At 42.6% G+C, this 18,654-nt stretch overlaps 1 protein-coding gene and 1 non-coding gene across 2 annotated transcripts; one reads left to right on the top strand and one right to left on the bottom strand.

Annotated features, from left to right (window-relative positions):
* The first annotated feature begins 10,136 nt into the window (after positions 1-10,136).
* Positions 10,137-10,210, top strand: TRNAE-UUC (transfer RNA glutamic acid (anticodon UUC)). Its single transcript has one exon. It is a non-coding gene; the product is annotated as a tRNA-Glu (tRNA).
* A 1,982-nt stretch (positions 10,211-12,192) lies between these two features.
* LOC147423428 (Tetrapyrrole (Corrin/Porphyrin) Methylase) lies at positions 12,193-15,990 on the bottom strand. Its single transcript, XM_086501187.1, has 9 exons — positions 15,689-15,990; positions 14,597-14,664; positions 14,349-14,445; positions 14,105-14,233; positions 13,497-13,605; positions 13,269-13,413; positions 13,141-13,183; positions 12,848-13,021; positions 12,193-12,694 (listed from the first exon to the last, which is right to left on the bottom strand). The coding sequence occupies exons 1-9, from the start codon at positions 15,938-15,940 to the stop codon at positions 12,596-12,598; spliced, it is 1,116 nt and encodes a 371-aa protein (XP_086357313.1). The 5' UTR covers positions 15,941-15,990; the 3' UTR covers positions 12,193-12,595.
* Positions 15,991-18,654: the final 2,664 nt, after the last annotated feature.

Raw genomic sequence — 18,654 nt, 5'->3', positions numbered from 1 at the left:
AAACTGCTATTGGCTGCCTCATTTATGTATGCAACACGAGACCGGATATTCAGTTTGCAGTCTCACATGTCAGCAGATTTATGCATAGCCCAGGGTCTAAGCATTGGTAGGCTGTCAAGAGGATTTTCCGCTACCTTAGTGGCACTTTACATCTTGGCTTGTTTTATCCCAAGGGGGGATCATTGCCACCAGACTTACATGCTTTTTCAGACTCAGATTGGGCTGGTTGTTTTGACACGCGAGTGTCCACAAGTGGTTTTTGTTTCATGCTTGGCAGCTCATGTATACCATGAATGAGCAAGAAGCAACCTACTGTGGCCACTTCGAGTTGTGAGGCTAAGTACAGGGCAGTCTTCACAGCTACGGTTGAGTGTGTATGGCTCAGACGCCTTATGGATCATTTGGGTGTTGGACAGGACACTGCCAACACTATCTACACTAACAGTCAGAGCGCATTGGCAGTTGCGAGGAACCCAATTTTTCATGCTCGCACAAAGCACATTGATGTGCATTACCACTGTGTCAGGGAGAGGCTCTCAGCAGGAGAGATCAACTTGGCTTATGTGCCAACACAGGACAACCTTGCAGATCTTTTCACAAAGGCATTGTCTCGTGAGAAGCTTGAAGCTTTCCACAAAGCTTTGGGCTTACTCCCCTTTGTGGATTGATCGTGTCCTCAGGGCATGACACTTCCCTTTACTCCTGTGCCAGCTCTCGTTCACCGTATCACTCCAGCGGGGATTTGTTACCATATACATGTGGTAGTGATGTGTGTGAACACACTAGGACCGCCAGGGCATTTTTTCCCTCTCTAGGGGGTTTATCCCCTTGAGCATTGTATATACGCCCATCACTCTAGGGCTATCTCTCTTTCCATAGCACACTAAGTAACACACTCTCTATTGTGTGCCTTGAGCTTCCTTCATCTTCTCCAAGCTGTGTGTGTTTCTCTGCAACCCTAATTCCAACAGAAATGAAGATGGAGAAGATGGCAAGCTTAAGCATTGAAGCATGGATCTTAGTTGGATTTGCATTCCATAGCCAAGAGTGTTGGTGTAGGCTCTCAACTTCTCAACAAGCTTGGAGAAGGAGATGGAGCTCTTGCACTTTGCCAAGTCAGAATAAGCTTGTGAGAGCACGTGTGTGAGAGAGTATACCCTCCAAGCACACCCTAGCTTCCTCGGTCGACCCTCATTGTAGCTCAAGCCTCAAGTTGATTGGACCCCTACAAGCTTAGCCAATCACATGCATAGTGCATATCAAGTAACCATGCTAGCCTTAGGACAAGTGTCCCCCTTTCCCCTTTGCGAAAGAGGACTTTGATAAATGCATAAACAATTAAGTAAATTAGCTAAAAGATTATTGGACCCCTTTAGAGGCCAACCAATAGGCTTTAGGCACCTTATGAGGGCAACATGGAGAGGAACTTGACATGTGTCCTTGTTTCTTTAGACTAGGCTTGCCTTGTGTGAGGGTGTGTGTGTTCTCTCTCTTGCCCCTACTATTAGGGCTCGTCTCCCCATGAGTAGGGATTGTGGTTGACTTTGGGAACACCTTAAGCCCCTCAAGCACCTTAGCCATGAATCACCTTAAGAACCTTAGTCATAAAGCACCTCAAGCACCTTAGTCAGCAAGCACGACAAGCACCTGAAGCTTGGGCCGGGTTACCACCTCAAGCACAACCCTAGCTTGCCTAAGGTCTAAGGACTTTTAACACTAACCTTTGGAGGTCTTCAATGAATCTAACCCTAATGTCTTTAAGCTCCATTAGCTAACCTTTCTCTTTGACATACCATCTCTCATTTGGTCCCCTTTAACCTTGGCCCCATGTTGACATAGATCCATAAGCACATGCCTATATTCTAACCCTTGTTTTTGTTTATTCTCCCACATTAAATGATCAGTTTTGGTGGGCCAAAGCCATAAACAATATAACATGAATGTGGGACATAAGGAGACTGGCAAAATTGGTTGATGTGAAAAAAGGAAAATCTAGGGTTGCTTTTGGCTATGTATTTTATCATATTTTGGCTATTCTTCTCGTTTTCTATGAGTAAAAATGTGAACCATTCAAAAACACACAAAAAATCCCATGAGAAATCTAAAATGTTTGGGATGTAACGAGCAACCATCAAAAAATAACCCTAACCCAAACACTTTGGTTGAGAATGAAAACACAAGTGCATTTCTTACATCCTTCAATGTAGGATTGGAGACCTTCCATGAAGTAGTGGAGGGAGGAATGGACTCAAGCTCTTGCACTTCTAAGTAGCAAGGGATGGAGATGTGATGGAGGCCTTCTTTGTAGCCGAGGAAGAGACCTTCTTTGGCTTATTACACCTAGATGGAGAAGGCTAGGGATCATCTAAGCGTGGAGACTACCGAGCTTAATACAAAAGGAGAGGGCTCCTTTACACGTCTATTTTGAGCCTACATGTGGGAGGAGGAGGCCTTGGCGATGGAGGGAGAGCTCCTATGTACACTTACTCTTTCCTAGTACTATCCAAGTGAAAGAGAATTCTTGGAATGCTATGCAAGGTCCTTGAAAGGGTTGTTGATATCCTATCGTTGTGTAAGTGGACCTTGTTTGGTTGCCATTCTTTTATGAGTTCGTCAAGCTAGAAAGGAGCGCTTATAAATTTAGTTTTCTCACCTTAGAGAAGACGCCTTACAACCCAAGTTCCTTGGAAAGGGAGCCTTGCTATAACAAGACACCCCCCCCCCCCCCAACCCCCCCGGCAATTCACCCTTCCGTTCTTGTTGATTGGAGCTCATCAGAGCACCATGCTTGCTACAATTTTCACAACTATTACATAATAATGTGAAAGAAGGTATGAAGTATATGTGGCCCCCTGCTATGTTCCTACGTATAGCTTAAGCCTCCATCATCCTCTAAGAGTTTCACAAAGATTTTTTTCTAGAAAATTGCAAAAGAAGTGATTGAAAAAAAAGTTCTTAGTGGCTACCAAGGCTTCCATCTCCAGGCTATGATGTCGAAACAATTGAGTGATGCCTAAAGGTGAAGCCTCTAGAGGAGAAGACCAAGGGACATACATTCCACATGCAATGTAAAGTGACCATAACTCATATAAAGGAGGGCTCTTATCCAATTGAATCAAGTTAATTCTTCTTCAAGCTTGTGGAGTTCTTGAGATTCAAGTAAGTGTCTTGCATTTGCATACTTGTTTGATTTGTAAGCTTGGTGCCAATCTTCCTTGTGGGGTGACTTGTGTTACATGTGGTAGTGATGTGTGTAAACACACTAGGACCGCCGGGGCATTTTTTCTCTCTTTAGGAGGGTTTTTTCCCCCGTGCATTGTATATACGCCCATCACTCTAGGGCTATCTATCTTTCCATTGCACACTAAGTAACATACTCTCTATTGTGTGCCTTGAGCTTCCTTCATCTTCTCCAAGCTGTGTGTGTTTCTCTGCAACCCTAATTCCAACAATTGGTATCAGAGCAGGTTGCGTCCTCGCGGGCTTAGTCACCAGCTGGTCCAGTACACGCCTGCTCACTTTCTCCGATTTTAGTGAGCTTTGGCAAGCGTTCGCAGGTCGACAAATATTTTGGGACAGCTCGTCTCGTAGAGCTTGGTCTGCTCAAATTTTCGATTCGGGCTCATTTCGGCCTCCGTTTTCCACTATAGGCAGGTTTGCACAAGCAATTTTGTCATTTTGTGCAGAATTTTTTTCAGTGTCAATTTCTGCATAACAGGTGCCTTATAGTCTTCTACGGTTTGTGCTATATAGCACGTGTTGTTCCCGCTCTATTTCTCCTATTTTCGGGCAGTTATCACATCAGGTGCAACATTTACCATGGCTGACAACAACACAGATGTCTTCAAGATGTTTGCTGCTGAGGACAGGTTGGATGGGGACAATTACCCTATGTGGGCGTCTAGAATATTGTGCAGGGCATTGATGTACGTCCTGGATCTGAGGATGTAGGCGATGTTGAGGATGTTGCAGGTCTTGCTGCAAGGATTACTGCTATTAGAGTTGTTTTGCCTACGGCAGAACAAGCTCGTTGGGATGTAAAGGATGCATAGGTTCATGCGTTGATTGCGTTGTCTGTGAAGCGCACCATTGTTCTTCACATCCGTTCAACAAAATCTGCAAAACAAGCTTGGGATATTTTGGGTGGTCTTTATGCAAGTTGCAATTGCTTTGCTGCGTAAAGAGCTGGAGTCGAAGATTATGCATGAGGAAGATGACACTTTCCTTGCTAGTGTCAAGGATATCAATGAGCAACTTATTTCTGCAAGTGAAGTCATTTCGGACAGTTCCCTTGTGCAGACTGTTCTTGATGCCTTACCAGACTTTTGCTAGTACTTGGAGACTTATGACCCAAGGAAATCCTGAAGTTGTCAAGTTTGATGCATTATGCACATTGCTGGTCCAGTACACGCCTGCTCACTTTCTCCGATTTTAGTGAGCTTTGGCAAGCGTTCTCAGGTCGACAAATATTTTGGGATAGCTCGTCTCGTAGAGCTTGGTCTGCTCAAATTTTCGATTCGGGCTCATTTCGGCCTCCATTTCCACTACAGGCAGTACTGCACATGCTATTTCATCATTTTGTGCAAAATTTTTGTCAGTGCCGTTTTCTGCATAACAGGTGCCTTATAGTCTTCTACGGTTTGTGCTATATAGCACATGTTGTTCCCGCTCCGTTTCTCCTATTTTCGGGCAGTTTTCACATCAGGTGCAACATTTACCATGGCTGACAACAACAACACAAATGTGTTCAAGATGTTTGCTGCTGAGGACAGGTTGGATGGGGACAATTACCCTATGTGGGCTTATATGATGCAACATGTTCTTGTGTCAAAGGGCGTCTGGAACATTGTGTAGGGCATTGATGTACGTCCTGGTTCTGAGGATGTAGGCAATGTTGAGGATGTTGCAGGTCTTGCTGCAAGGATTGCTGCTGTTAGAGTTGTTTTACCTACGGCAAAACAAGCTCGTTGGGATGTTAAGGATGCGCAGGCTCATGCATTGATTGTGTTGTCTGTGAAGCGCACCATTGTTCCTCACATCCGTTCAGCAAAATCTACAAAACAGGCTTGGGATATTCTAGCAGGTCTTTATGCAAGCCGCAACGAGGCTAAAATTGCTTTGCTGCGTAAAGAGCTGGAGTCGAAGATTATGCATGAGGAAGATGATATGGACACTTTCCTTGCTAGTGTCAAGGATATCAATGAGCAACTCATTTCTGCAGGTAAAGTCATTTCAGACAGTTCCCTAGTACAGACTGTTCTTGATGCCTTACCATATTCTTACCAGACTTTTGCTAGTACTTGGAGACTTATGACCCAAGGAAATCCAGAAGTTGTCAAGTTTGATGCATTATGCACATTGCTGTTGCAAGTGTTGCTTTCCAGAAAAAACAGGACTAGACAGCGTGCAATTGAACACGCTTTTATTGTTTCTCAAAGAAAGGGTGGTAACAGCAATGCAGCCACTTCTTATGGTTCTGTTGCGAGTGGCAAAACTTCTGTTCCTAATGCTTCTGCTGGCAGCACTTCGTCTGGAAATTCTGGTGATAAGGGAAAAAAGAAGATACGTTGCCATTATTGCAAGGCTAATGATCACTTGATCAAGTCGTGTCCTAAGTTGAACGCCAAAGAGGCTTAGAAGAAAGAGGGTGGTTCCAATACAAATGCAGCCATTGTTGAGTCTTATGTGAAAGGAGACTGTGATGCTGATGTTGATGTAGAATGGGCTTTTAGCGCAGAGTGCACTTACAATCCTACAGTCCATGATGCATGCTTGTCAGTTGCTCCGGATTCACATGTGTGGTATTTCGACAATGGTGCTACAAAGCACATTACCTCACATCATGAATTGTTTACCTCTCTCGAGTCTGTCCCTCATGGGAATTCTGTCACTTCTGCCAACAATGCCTCTTATCCAGTTCAGGGAGTTGGAAAGATTGTGCTCACTGCTGCTAATGGTAGTTCTTTCACACTTGTTGATGCACTTTATGTACCTAGGATCAAGAAGAATCTCTTTCTGTATCCCCACTTGCTAGACTTGGACTTGTAGTTAAATTTGTGGATGACAGATGTACAGGTCATGATCTCAGTTTTGGTGATGAAATTGTTGCATCTGGCCTTTTGTGTCGTGGGCTATATAAGCTCACTTTGTATGACAAGTGTGGACAAAATTTTGCAAATGCTATTGCAGATTCAAGGGCTATTTCAGATGCAAAACTTTGGCATGCACGTTTTGGTCATCTGAATTTTGCCAGTTTGCTGCGTTTGCAGAAATCTGATATGGTTGCTTCTTTGCCGCCTCTTGAAGCACCTGTCAAACATGTTTGTGAAGGCTGTATTTTGGGTAAGATGTAGCGTTCTAAGTTTCCAAAGGATGGTTCAGTTCGGGCCACATGCAGATTGCAGCTTGTGCATAGTGATGTTTGTGGGCCCATGCAAACTCCGTCCTTGGGCAATTACCTGTACTTCGTGACTTTCATTGATGATTACTCCAGGCATGTATGGGTATTTCCGCTTAAAGCGAAGTCCGAAGTTTTTATGTGCTTCAAACAATTTGTCGCTATGGCTGAAAATGTCTCGAAATGTACTATGGACACCCTCCGTTCCGATCGAGGGGGGGAGTATATATCTCATGAATTTAATGCATTTCTGGCTAGTCGTGGGATAAAACACCAATGTACAGTGCCTTATACACCTCAGCAAAATGGTGTTGCTGAGAGGAAAAATAGGTCACTTACGGAAATGGCATGATGTATGGTCAAAAGTCAAGCTTTGCCACATTCTTTTTGGCTTGAGGCCATCATGTGTGTCACTTATGTACTTAACAGGTGTCCTACAAAATCTTTGCAGTCTATTACTCCATATGAAGCATGGCATGATAGAAGCCTTCTATTGAGCACATGCGTGTTTTTGGTTGTTTGGCATATGCTTTGGTGCCATAAAATGCAGCGCAAAAAATTGGATGATAAGGCTGTCAAATGTATTTTTGTTAGTTATAGTGTTGAAAGCAAAGGTTACAAGTTGTATCATCCGCAAACAAAACGTATTCTGGTTTCACGGGATGTAGTGTTTGTGGAAGATTCTGTTCAGCCCTTGCTGTCATGTACTAGAGACAATAATGTAAGCTCACAGGACATTTATGACACTTTGTTGCCTCTTTTCAGCGGTGGAAATACGAATGTAAGTTCCAAAGAGGCAAATGTACAGCCTATGGGGGTTTCTGAAAATGTTATAGATCAGCCTATTACTGATGCACATGTACATGATGTACTTGATGAGGAAAGGGCTGAAAATGAGCAAGCTAGAGGTTTGTCAAAATGGCTGGTGCACACTTTGCGTGACAGTACATTGGATTCACCTTTGTCTAGTTGTACTCGTTCAAGCTCTCGCCATGCATCTTATGCATCAGATTGTTATGCTTTGGCTGTGTCTAGCTTACATGATGTTGAGGAGCCTCTGTCTTTTGATGAAGCACAAAATTCAAAAAATTGGATGGCTGCCATGCAATCAGAATATGATGCACTTATAGAAAATGACACGTGGACTTTATTTGATTTGCCTCCTGGCAAAAAGGCCATTGGTACGAAGTGGGTTTACAAGTTAAAACGCAAGCCGGATGGTGAGATCGATCGCCATAAGGCTCGACTTGTTACAAAGGGTTATGCACAACAAAAAGGCATTGATTATGAAGAGACTTTTTCTCCCACTTGTCGTATGACTACTATGCGTTTTCTATGTGCATTGGTAGCTCATTTTGGTTGGGATGTACATCAATCAGACATTGTTATTGCTTTCTTGAATGGTGATATCTTTGAGGAAGTTTATGTAGCGCAGCCTCGTGGTTTTGTCATAAAAGGACAAGAGGACAAAGTGTGCAAATGTAACAAGTCTTTGTATGGGTTGAAGCAATCTCCTCGTGCTTGGTATGAGAAAGCTGACACTCATTTGGTCAAACAAGGCTTTCGTAACAGTCCAACAGAAAGCACATTGTATGTAAAGCGTGAGGGTGATGTACTTCTCATTGTGGTTCTTTATGTTGATGATTTGCTGATCACTGGACCAAATGAGAGACAAATTGCTGAATTTAAGGCTGATTTGAATACTACTTTCAAGATGAAAGATTTGGGGCTGTTGCATCATTTTTTGGGTATACAGTTTAAGCAGTGTGATGGTGGTATTGTCTTGTGTCAGAAAAGTTACATAGAGACATTGCTATGTAAGTTTGGACTTGAGGATTGCAAACCTATTGCCACTCCCATGGAAACAGGTTTGAAGTTGAGTCTACATGATGCTGGTGATCATGCTGATGACACTCTTTACCAAACTGCTGTTGGCTGCCTCATTTATGTATGCAACACGAAGCCGGATATTCAGTTTGCACTCTCACAGGTCAGCAGATTCATGCATAGCCCAGGGTCTAAGCATTGGCAGGCTATCAAGAGGATTTTCCGCTACCTTAGTGGCACTTTACACCTTGGCTTGTTTTATCCCAAGGGGGGATCATTACCGCCAGACTTACATTCTTTTTCGAACTCAGATTGGGCTGGTTGTTTTGACACGTGAGTGTCCACAAGTTGTTTTTGTTTCATGCTTGGCAGTTCATGTATATCATGGTTGAGCAAGAAGCAACCTACTCTGGCCACTTCGAGTTGTGAGGCTAAGTACAGGGCAGTCTTCACAGCTACGGTTGAGTGTGTATGGCTCAGACGCCTTATGGCTTATTTGGGTGTTGAATAGGACACTGCCAACACTATCTACACTAACAGTCAGAGCGCATTGGTAGTTGCGAGGAACCCAGTTTTTCATGCTCGCACAAAGCACATTGACGTGCATTACCACTATATCAGGGAGAGGCTCTCAGCAGGAGAGATCAGCTTGGCTTATGTGCCAACACAGGACAACCTTGCAGATCTTTTCACAAAGGCATTGTCTCGTGAGAAGCTTGAAGCTTTCCGCAAAGCTTTTGGCTTACTTCCCTTTGTGGACTGATCATGTCCTCAGGGCATGGCACTTCCCTTTACTCATGTGCCAGCTCTTGTTCACCGCATCACTCCAGGGGGGATTAGTTACCATATACATGTGGTAGTGATGTGTGTGAGCACACTAGGACCGTCGGGGCATTCTTTCCTCTTTAGGAGGTTTTTTCCCCCGTGCATTGTATATACGCCCATCACTCTCGGGTTATCTATCTTTCCGTTGCACACTAAGTAACATACTCTCTATTGTGTGCCTTTAGCTTCCTTCGTCTTCTCCAAGCTATGTGTGTTTCTTTGCAACCCTAATTCCAACAACAACCCAATTGAGTATGATCCATGTGAACAAACGAAGGTGCTTCATTATCACCACCTAATTGTACATTACCAAAAATAGAAGGCCAATTTTGAATTTTATCATTTTGAGCTGAACAAACATATCATAATTGCCCATAGTGGTTTTGTTCAATCTAGCACTATAGAAGGTTCCCATTGATGCAAAACTTCCACAAGAAATACGTTTTACCTCCATACATCATCTCCTTGAAGGCAAAAAACACAATCTTGTACAAGGGACTGCAACGAGTTGGCAAAATTGAAAAGGTGAGGCAACATGCAAGCTTATGATAGATGCAGGCAATTAAAGCATGGGGATGCTTACACATGACAAAAATTGGATGCTGCTACTAGTTCTCTCCATTGTTCCCAGTACATGTGGTGCATCAATTAGGTGGCCATGGTGATGCCTATGTGTGGCTCTTGCCCGATGGCATGCGTCCCTTGCCCGATCATGTTTCATGGGTAATAACTGGAAGGGATAAGCACCTCTCCTTGCGGGCCCCTTTTGTGTGTTGTTTAAAAAAAACATGTGATATTATTGTCTCAAGTCCGTTTTGAACAACTCCTTTTGGTGGATTGAGTTCAACCAAGTTGCTACTGATTTCCTACACTATTCATATAATTTATGAAGTCTTTGTTACTTTGTTATCCGCAAATGCAATACAAATGCGAGAGAGAGAGAGAGAGAGAGAGAGAGAGAGAGAGAGCGCCCGAGTACCAGGAAGCCCGACGACTCCGCTCCGAGCGCTGCGAAGTTCGAAGAGAAAGAGAGACAGAGAAAGAAAGCAATAAATATATTGCATCTATTCAGGAATAATATCATCAGTCCATTGTCGTCTAGTCCGGTTAGGATATCTGGCTTTCACCCAGACGACCCGGGTTCAAATCCCGGCAATGGAATTTTTGCAGAGGCGCAAGGATTACGTTCTTTTGTTACCTCTTATTTCTTGGCGTCAACAACAGTGAGGGACTTATCTGTGCTGTTCAAGGTGTTAATAATCACATCTACTTTCCTAATGAATTCAGAGGTGTACCATCTTCTGTTAATTCCTCCGCATTCCTCTCCTCTTGTCTGACATGCCAATCTTCTTTCACTTGCTCAAATGTATGGACAGTCAGCAAAGCCAGAAAGGAATTTATGTCACAAGGACAGGTCCACACGTCCGCTGATGATAATATAGCCCGATGTTAGTGCAACATGAGATGGACTGAGCCAAAGTTAGTACAACTACAATTTAAGTCCTCAAAGGGGCTACCCTTTCGTCGAAATGCACTTACACTCTTTGGTCCATAGCATTTGAACTAAATCAAACACACCCCAAAGTTAGTACAACACGTTTGATGAAAGGAAGACGGGATCTTGAAAAAAGCTTAGGATACCAAAAAGGAAAGGTCCAAATGGTGTCTTTATAGCACACAAGGCTTGAACTTTGGCCCCACGTCCTTGAGCCTTAAACCACATTGGCCATGGACCATGTTACAATTGCGGCCTACACAACCCAAACTTGCTGAAAAGAACGGTCAGTCAATCAACAGTCTAACTGACCAAATGCCTAAAATACCAGTTCGGACATCCGTGTGGGACTCCACAAGTTAGACACAAAATGATGTGGACAAGGATGAGGAAATTCTTACCCACCTCTTCTTTATTAGCCCTACTAGCTCCCCCTAGTGCTAAGAATCAAGCTTGTTCATCTGGCCATAGTTCAACCTAAGCCCTTCTTGCAGGAGACATTGCACCCTTTGCCTAGTTTTGGTCAATTGGTGTCCCAGGATGCCTTTTGTTTCCTCTCCCCCTTTGATTGGATTGGCTCCTTCCCTCCTTGTGAGCCCTTGTGCACTCCTCTCTTCTTGTAAAACTGTTTCGTATAATCTTAAATGACTTATATTAAATGGCTTCATAGTGGACAATTCAATAAATGTCATGAGTCCACACATGCGCATCGCATGCACTTGTGAAGGTAATGGGGTTTTACTATGTGTACAAGATGAATCCAAGATATGCCCAAACTCACCCTTAAAGGAAAGTGCAAGGTATAGACTCATGGTAGGCACCCACAAAATAATGTAACCATCAGCTACATCATGCATAGTATCGACTACTATGCATATAGTTGGAAGTATGTGTCCATGTGTGTGTGCGTGCAAGTGGATGCCCTTTAGCTCAAGCCCACTCTATGCACACCAACCATGGAGTCGCAAGAATGGCTTTGTGAGAAAGTCAAGCAAGCCAGATAGCAGCCAAGTGACTGCATTCATTCCAAGCCTTATGCCTGAGTATATCAAAGCTTCGCATTTTTCACCGCTGTGTGAAGACGTAAAGCCCAAAAATTCATGGCACACTCAACAGAAAAATCAACAACCAAAAAAGAGCTCTTAGAATTTTATTTGTTCCAAGGTGAAGAAGCATGTTGGCATTCTAAAGCAAGAGAGGGACAGAATGGCCCCTTCGTATGTTATGAGCCAGATCCTTTGCACACTAAAAATAACACAAAAATTGTACTCTTTATCTCCCTCCTCTTCTAAGGCAAGTTTTAACATACCAAAAATGACACTGCATTAAATCACATTCATCATGAAGATATGGTGATGTCAAGGATAAAGCTTTAATCATGTCAAAAAGGCAAGCCTAGAAGAATAGGTGAATGCCTTAGATACATACATGCTTACATAAATACACACATATACATATCATGCATGCATGCTTATATATGCATGTCTGCTCATGCGCGCGCATGCACGCACACAAATACTATCAAAGAAATCAAATGGATTTCATGGCATCACCTTGCCAAAAGTCAAATTGCCATCCACCCAACAGAATCATCATTTCATACCTTATCCTCCTAGGTCTCGTCAACAAAAATAGAACAAGCAAAATGGGTGTCATAAATGCCTTTCTCACTGCAACTTCTAAACCACAATTTTTACATAGCAAAGCAGACAATTAAAGCCAACCACGATAGAACTAACAAGAGCAAGCTTGTTAGGCTTCTGAAACAAGCCTTTACATCTTTGTGGGTTTGGCTTGGCCTCGTGAAAGCTCTGAAAATGTCTATGCCTTGCAAGAAATTGAATGTGAAACTTCTGCTTGTAGAAGCACTACCAATTCTGCATAGAAGGTGATGATCCCTTGATATTACTTAAGAACCATAAAAAGGTGGTTACAACAATCTTGGATATCATGGAGCTTTAGTCAAAGCAAGAACCAAACAATCCCAGCAAAAATCTTGCTCCAACGTCCCCGTCGGTGTGAACACGTTGTAATTGGATGCCCATTCACCTTCATGATTGTTTATGCTGCGCTTTTGCAGGAAGTTTCAATGCAATTTCATAAACCCTCTTCTTCTTTACAGATATCTTTTGAGTCACTAATTTAGCAGCCTGCAAACACACGCAACCAATCATGTCTCCAATTAGAAGAAGGTTTGCAGTATGATAGTAACTAATCTAGTTGCCTGCAAACACGCAACCAATTATGTGTCCAATTAGACAAAGGTTTGCAATGGCACGATGACATGCAAAAACGACCCTCACCTCTGACATGCTGAAGCCATTTGCCATTGCCTTCTCAAGTTCTAGCTGAATGTCTTCATCTGTGGGTTCTTGCGAGTAATCTTTCTGCCATCCTTGTATGACAAGGGTGATTTCACCGCGTGGGACGCGACTCGAAAATTCAGCAACAGCTTCTTCAAGAGTGCCTCGCCAAAACTAAACAGATACGAGAATATTAAGTATTCCCACTTATAAGGTTTGTCATTAAGAATATTAGGTATTTCCACTGATAAGATTTGTCATCTCGAGAGACACCCTTCATCATTTAGACTTACCTCCTCGTGTATTTTGGTCATCTCCCTTGCAACAACACAACGCCTGAACCAAATTTCAATCGATAGTCATGGACACACATCTAGGACACGAATCGCGAGCATAAGAAGCTAAACAATGAATAGACTACCTTGAAGGACCAAATATAGCTTTACAGTCCTCCAACACAGCACAAAGCTTGTGAGGTGGCACGTACAGCACCTGAGTAGAGGTTTCATTGGAAGCAGCACTCAACCGGCTCTTTCTTTGGGTTGCTTGGGCAGATAAAAAGCCAACTTTCCCAGCAAAACAAATTAGAACAAGGGCAAAAGCATAGCCCTACATAGTAAAAAAAGATGCTCGGGTCAAGCTAAAATACCAAAAGAGAACTCATTTGTTGGCAAACCAGCTGCCACAAGAGCTGTGATGACTGCTGATGGCCCTGGAATGGGAAACATGCGAACATTTGCATCCACACATGCCATAACCTATTTAAAAAATTAAAGGAAAAATTATCAACATCCCATGAAACTTGCTTCAAATTTCAGAAATTACTCCCAAAATACCCATCATATTTTGGCAAAAATTTCCAAAATGCTCTTAAATTTTGGAAAATTTCCCAAAATTACCCTTTGTTGATGTCGCAAACATCTTTTTTTTTGCAACACTTCATTGGAAGATTGGTTCTCCCCCAATAGAAGATAAAAGTAGAATTTTAATTGGTATAGTGGGCTCTTGAGATAAAATTGTTCATTATTTATAGGCACAAATGTCTCTATTTGTGAGCTCATTGGTGATTTTTTTGTCTAAAACACTTAAAGATATATCTCCAATACTAAAAAGAACAAAGTATGTAAAAATTGGAAAAATCCATCCAAAATAAAATGTAAGGGGTACTTTGGTAATTTCCACAAATTTCAGGGGTATTTCAACATTCAGTGTCCTAAAACTCACAAGGAACATGAGCCAAATTTTAGATAGCTTTACCAGCTCAGCACCAGGGTCACTGATCCCGGGCATGCCTGCATCGCTAATAAGTGCCAAAGCCCCACCATGCCGAAGTCTTTCCAAAACAAGACTTGCTCTTTTTGCCTCATTGTACTTGTGGTAGCTTAACTGCAAGTTGTGTCAAGTCTCCCAACCTCAAATAAAAAAACCTGATTTCTGATTGTTCAACTTAAGGAAACTGCAAGCATTACCCTACTTATGTTGCAGAAGATTGGTAACCCACACTGGGAGTGCGGATGTTGTAATGTTGCAAAAGCTTTGCAGAATGCCGTGTGTCTTCACTTAGTATAAGGTCTACGGACTTCAGAACACGTAAAGCCCTGATGCACAGACAACATCAACAATTTGTTACTGCATGACAATCTACACTTTGATAAGTTTGGTTGCCACAAGAAACGATAAGGGGTTCAAAAAGGTATTGAAAATACAATCAAGCTTTTCTCGCTTGGATAACAAGAGACAAGCTGCCACCTTAATGTAATATCCTCCAAATTGCCAATTGGAGTTGCCACAAGATAAAGTCCGCATTCCAAATCTCCCTGAAACAGGACCAGACTTTAGCCACAAGAATTAAGCTGCCTCCCATTGCACTCCCACTTGCTGTGCCAACCTCGGCACAAGTTTTATTGCACCAATGCCAATACTGATACTTTTAATTTTCCAAACATCAGAACACACATTTGATCATGCAAAAATGTTTGTAAATGGTTCTGTGTGGTTAAGACACAACCCTTGCACAAGTTTTATTGCGCCTATACTAATTCTTCTGATTCAAATACTTTCCAAAGACCAGGATATACATTTGATCATGCAAAAATGTTTGTAAATGATTTTGTGTCATTACAATGCAACTTTGCAATTTTCTCTCTTTGGGCTAGAGAGAGAAAATGCTCAGAATCGGTACTACTCAGCTTTCAAGCCGGCAGGAATGGCAAGGCCAACTTTTGGAAATGCCAAAAACTAGAGGAACCTTCAAAATTTTCTAGAGAATTTCCAGCATCATAACAGCTCGAAACCCATCACCTTTGGCAACCCTGTGCATGTGCCTAACAAAAAGCAACATCAGTTGAATACAAATTTCATCCACGTCTAAGTCTTCACACCAATTGATGATGAGAGCAGCGAGCCAAGATCTGAGACAATTGTCACGAATTGGAAGGCCAAGGTAAGGCCTTGGGATAGCAAGGAAAGGTGTAGAGCTCTATTCAAGACAATGTGAAACTGCTCCTAAATGGCCTGCTATAACCTACATTGTCCTTTAGAAACTGTGAGAAATACATGAGGAATTAGAACCAAGTCAAGCTCGGCGTTCAACTGGCTTATGAGGGGACCATGAATTTGTGAACTGTACACTCATGGCACCGCACAGACAAAGCCCACTTCTGTAGAGGCACTCTCCATAATTAACCTTGGAGGCGGCCTACAAATGCAACACATGGCTCTGTTGGGCAGATCGTAGAGTGTGGCAAAGAGCAAAGTGTACGAAAACATACGACAACAAACACATTTAGACTGTACGAAAGAAGAACCACTCATGAAGGCTCACTCATCTCAGAAAAATACCTTTGGAACAAGAGCCGGAAGCTCGTCTTCTCTTATCGAAGAGGACTTCTCGACATATTGAGCTGCATCGTGGTCGTCATCGTCGCTTGCGGAAGTAGAGGCGTGGAGGTTTTTGGAGCAGAGACAAGGGCGAGGGCGTAGGCGGAGGGAAAACCTTCTGCCAAAATGGGATGTGCTCGAGAATTGTACAGTGCCGTGAGTGAAACCGCATGCTGCCCGGAGAGAAGACGACGAACAAGCTCGGAAAGCCATATTGTACGAGAGTGAACTGAGTGCTTCGTTAGCTCTGCTCGAATCGAATTAAGATCGAGCAAAGTATTGAACTAGTCTTGCTTGGTGGGCCTGGCTATATAACATCTATAGAATAAAACATGACATATGCAACTTGACTTTTAGCACTAGCACTCAAGGGAATAAGAGCAAGACCAATTTGGAAAGGGCGGCACTGCATGAAAGGGATGTAAATTTGAAAAATTCTATAATGTTTATGCGAGGAGACAAAGTTAAGTGCATGAACTATTCGAGATTATAGGGATGGTTACAGTTGAGATTATATCCAAGCAAGGTTCTCTATTGATGAATGTTTTTTCTAGTATACATGCTACGTGTAAATTCTTGCAATCAGAAAGTATTTCAAAAAAATATTTGTCATCGAATGGTTGGTAGCGCAACACGTCGGCTCGCATTTTTGAAGGTGGATTTCGAGTGTGTTAAACTTTTGCCTTTCGTCTTTTATAGTTGTTTGTATTTTGCCTTTCTTATTTTGTAGTTATTTCCAATATAGTGAATGAGGACAATGATACATGTAACGTCACCTTCTGTGTTCTCTGTTATGGTATCGACAATGCATGCTCCAATCTTTATACAATGCAGTGATTTCAAACCATGACCTAGCATATGGACGATAAGCTAGTTTCAAGTTGGCTGCAGTTTGCTCTTTAGATTATTGACGCTTATAGGTCTTGAGAACTTCATATTGACACCTAGTACGGGAGAAACGAGGACAAAAGTATGGCATCAATTATTTAGACACCTAGTATGGTATAAATTGTTTAGAGCTAAAGTAAAGATGCACAAGATGAATTCACTACTCTGATACATCACATGCATTCACTACTGTAATACATCACATATATTTGGCAAGCAACCGTATGTTAAAAGTTGCGTGTGGTGTAACTCACATGCAGATGTTGATCGACATTGAGTGTATAGTTCTGAAAACGAGATCCAAATAAACCAAAGCAAAGGAAGTAATGCAAAAAATTCTAAAACAAGTAAATAGATAAAGCATGAATGAACTGCAACAATAAATGAGGTGCTTTACTTACCTGCAATGTTGTACTCCTGCTTTTTGATGTCCAATCTACATTTCGATATATAAGTCAAACTACCAAAAAGCAATGTGATTAGTTAAACATATTGTCTTGCAATGAAATGACACACTGAAAGTGCAAAGTATATTGTGCATGCCATACAGAGGTGCCATACAAAAGTATGGTGGAGAGTTGGCACTGTGGTCTCTCCAAAAAATTATAAGAAACGGAAGTCATGCCCTGCCCCGTAGCGTTTATGTGATGCGCCAAGCAAACGCATGCGCATAGAAATTGGATGCAGATAACGGACCTTGTAATGTTGTCGAGCTGGAGTCGCGCTTGTGTAATTGGAACGTGGAGTGTTGTGAATATATGTCCTCCCTGCCATACACAAAACATATAGATGTAACTTTATGCTTTATGTCCTATGGTCAATATTACCTTCTCTCTCTCTCTCTCTCTCTCTCTCTCTCTCTCTCTCAGTTGTAAGCTGCTTTGGTAAGCAATTATGTCTTCTTGCCTCCTTGCTGACTAACCTGCGCTATGTATTGATACCAAATTGATGCCTGCATTTGCAACCATCTGAACTTGATCCGATAGCTACTGCGTATGTCATAAAATCTAATATCTAACCAACCCAAATGATTTTCTCATATTAAATTGATCACTTAATGTGGGAGAATAAACGGGAACAAGTGTTAAGATATAGATATGTGCTTATAGATCTATCTCAACACGGGGCCAATGGTAAAGGGGCCCAAATGGGAGATGGTCTATCAAAGAGCAAGGCTAACCAATGGAGCATAAGACCTTAGGGTTAGCTTCATTGAAGACCTCCAATAATGTGTGTAAAAGTCCTTTGACCTTAGGTAAGTTAGGGCTGAGCTTGAGGTGGGAACCCGGCCCAAGCTCGAGGTGCTTGTCCTGCTTGAGGTGCTTGTCGTGCTTGTCCTGCTTGAGGTGCTTGATTAAGGTGCTTGAGGTGCTTGACTTGCCGCTTGATTAAGGTGCTTGAGGTGCCTTGACATGCTTGGCTGAGATGCTTGTGGGAATACCCCCTAGTTCAAGTGCTTTGTCATGCTTGGTGAGTAAGGTGCTTGAACACCTAAAGTCAAAAGCATCCCTACAAGAGGGGGGGCGAGCCCTTTTCCTAGGGATTAGATAGAGAACACACACTCACACACACAAGGGAAGCCCCAACTTGAAGAGGCAACAAGGACACATGTCAGGTCCCTACCCATGCTACCTTCATGTGTTGCTTGAAGCCTATTGGCTAAGCTTCAAAGGGGTCCAATGATAAATTACTTGAATTATCTAATTGCTTTTGCATTTATCAAGTCCTCTCTCTCAAAGGGGAAAGGGGGACACTTGTCCCAAGCCTACACATAATGCTAGAAATGGCCCAAGCTTGTGATTGGCTAGGCTTGGCAAGAGCCAATGAGCTTCAATTATGAGCTAGAAGGAGGGGTCGACCTAGCAAGGAGGGGGCTTGCTTGAGGGGTATACTCACCCACATACACTCACAAACACTCTCATTGTGTGCTATGCAAAGTGCAAGAGCTCCCTCTCCTTCTCCAAGCAAGTAGAGGTTGAGAGCCTACACCAACACTCTTGGCTATGGAGTGCAAATCCAACCAAGAGCCATGCTTCAAT

This window comes from Adiantum capillus-veneris, chromosome 26 (assembly GCF_014529385.1).
Source record: "Adiantum capillus-veneris isolate H3 chromosome 26, ASM1452938v2, whole genome shotgun sequence".
NCBI classification, from domain to species: Eukaryota; Viridiplantae; Streptophyta; class Polypodiopsida; order Polypodiales; family Pteridaceae; genus Adiantum; species Adiantum capillus-veneris.
Note: the sequence above shows the minus strand (reverse complement) of the source record. Positions and strands in the feature narration are given on the sequence as shown.

Bases quoted from the DNA above. Each gene is read 5' to 3' on its own strand.
- LOC147423428 (XM_086501187.1), bottom strand. From the start codon at position 15,940: ATGGCTTTCCGAGCTTGTTCGTCGTCTTCTCTCCGGGCAGCATGCGGT. The intron at 14,446-14,596 runs GTGGCAGCTTGT...TCTGTGCATCAG, and splicing joins TTGGAGGATATTACATTAAG to GGCTTTACGTGTTCTGAAGT. The intron at 14,234-14,348 runs GTGGGTTACCAA...CACAACTTGCAG, and splicing joins ACAACATCCGCACTCCCAGT to TTAAGCTACCACAAGTACAA.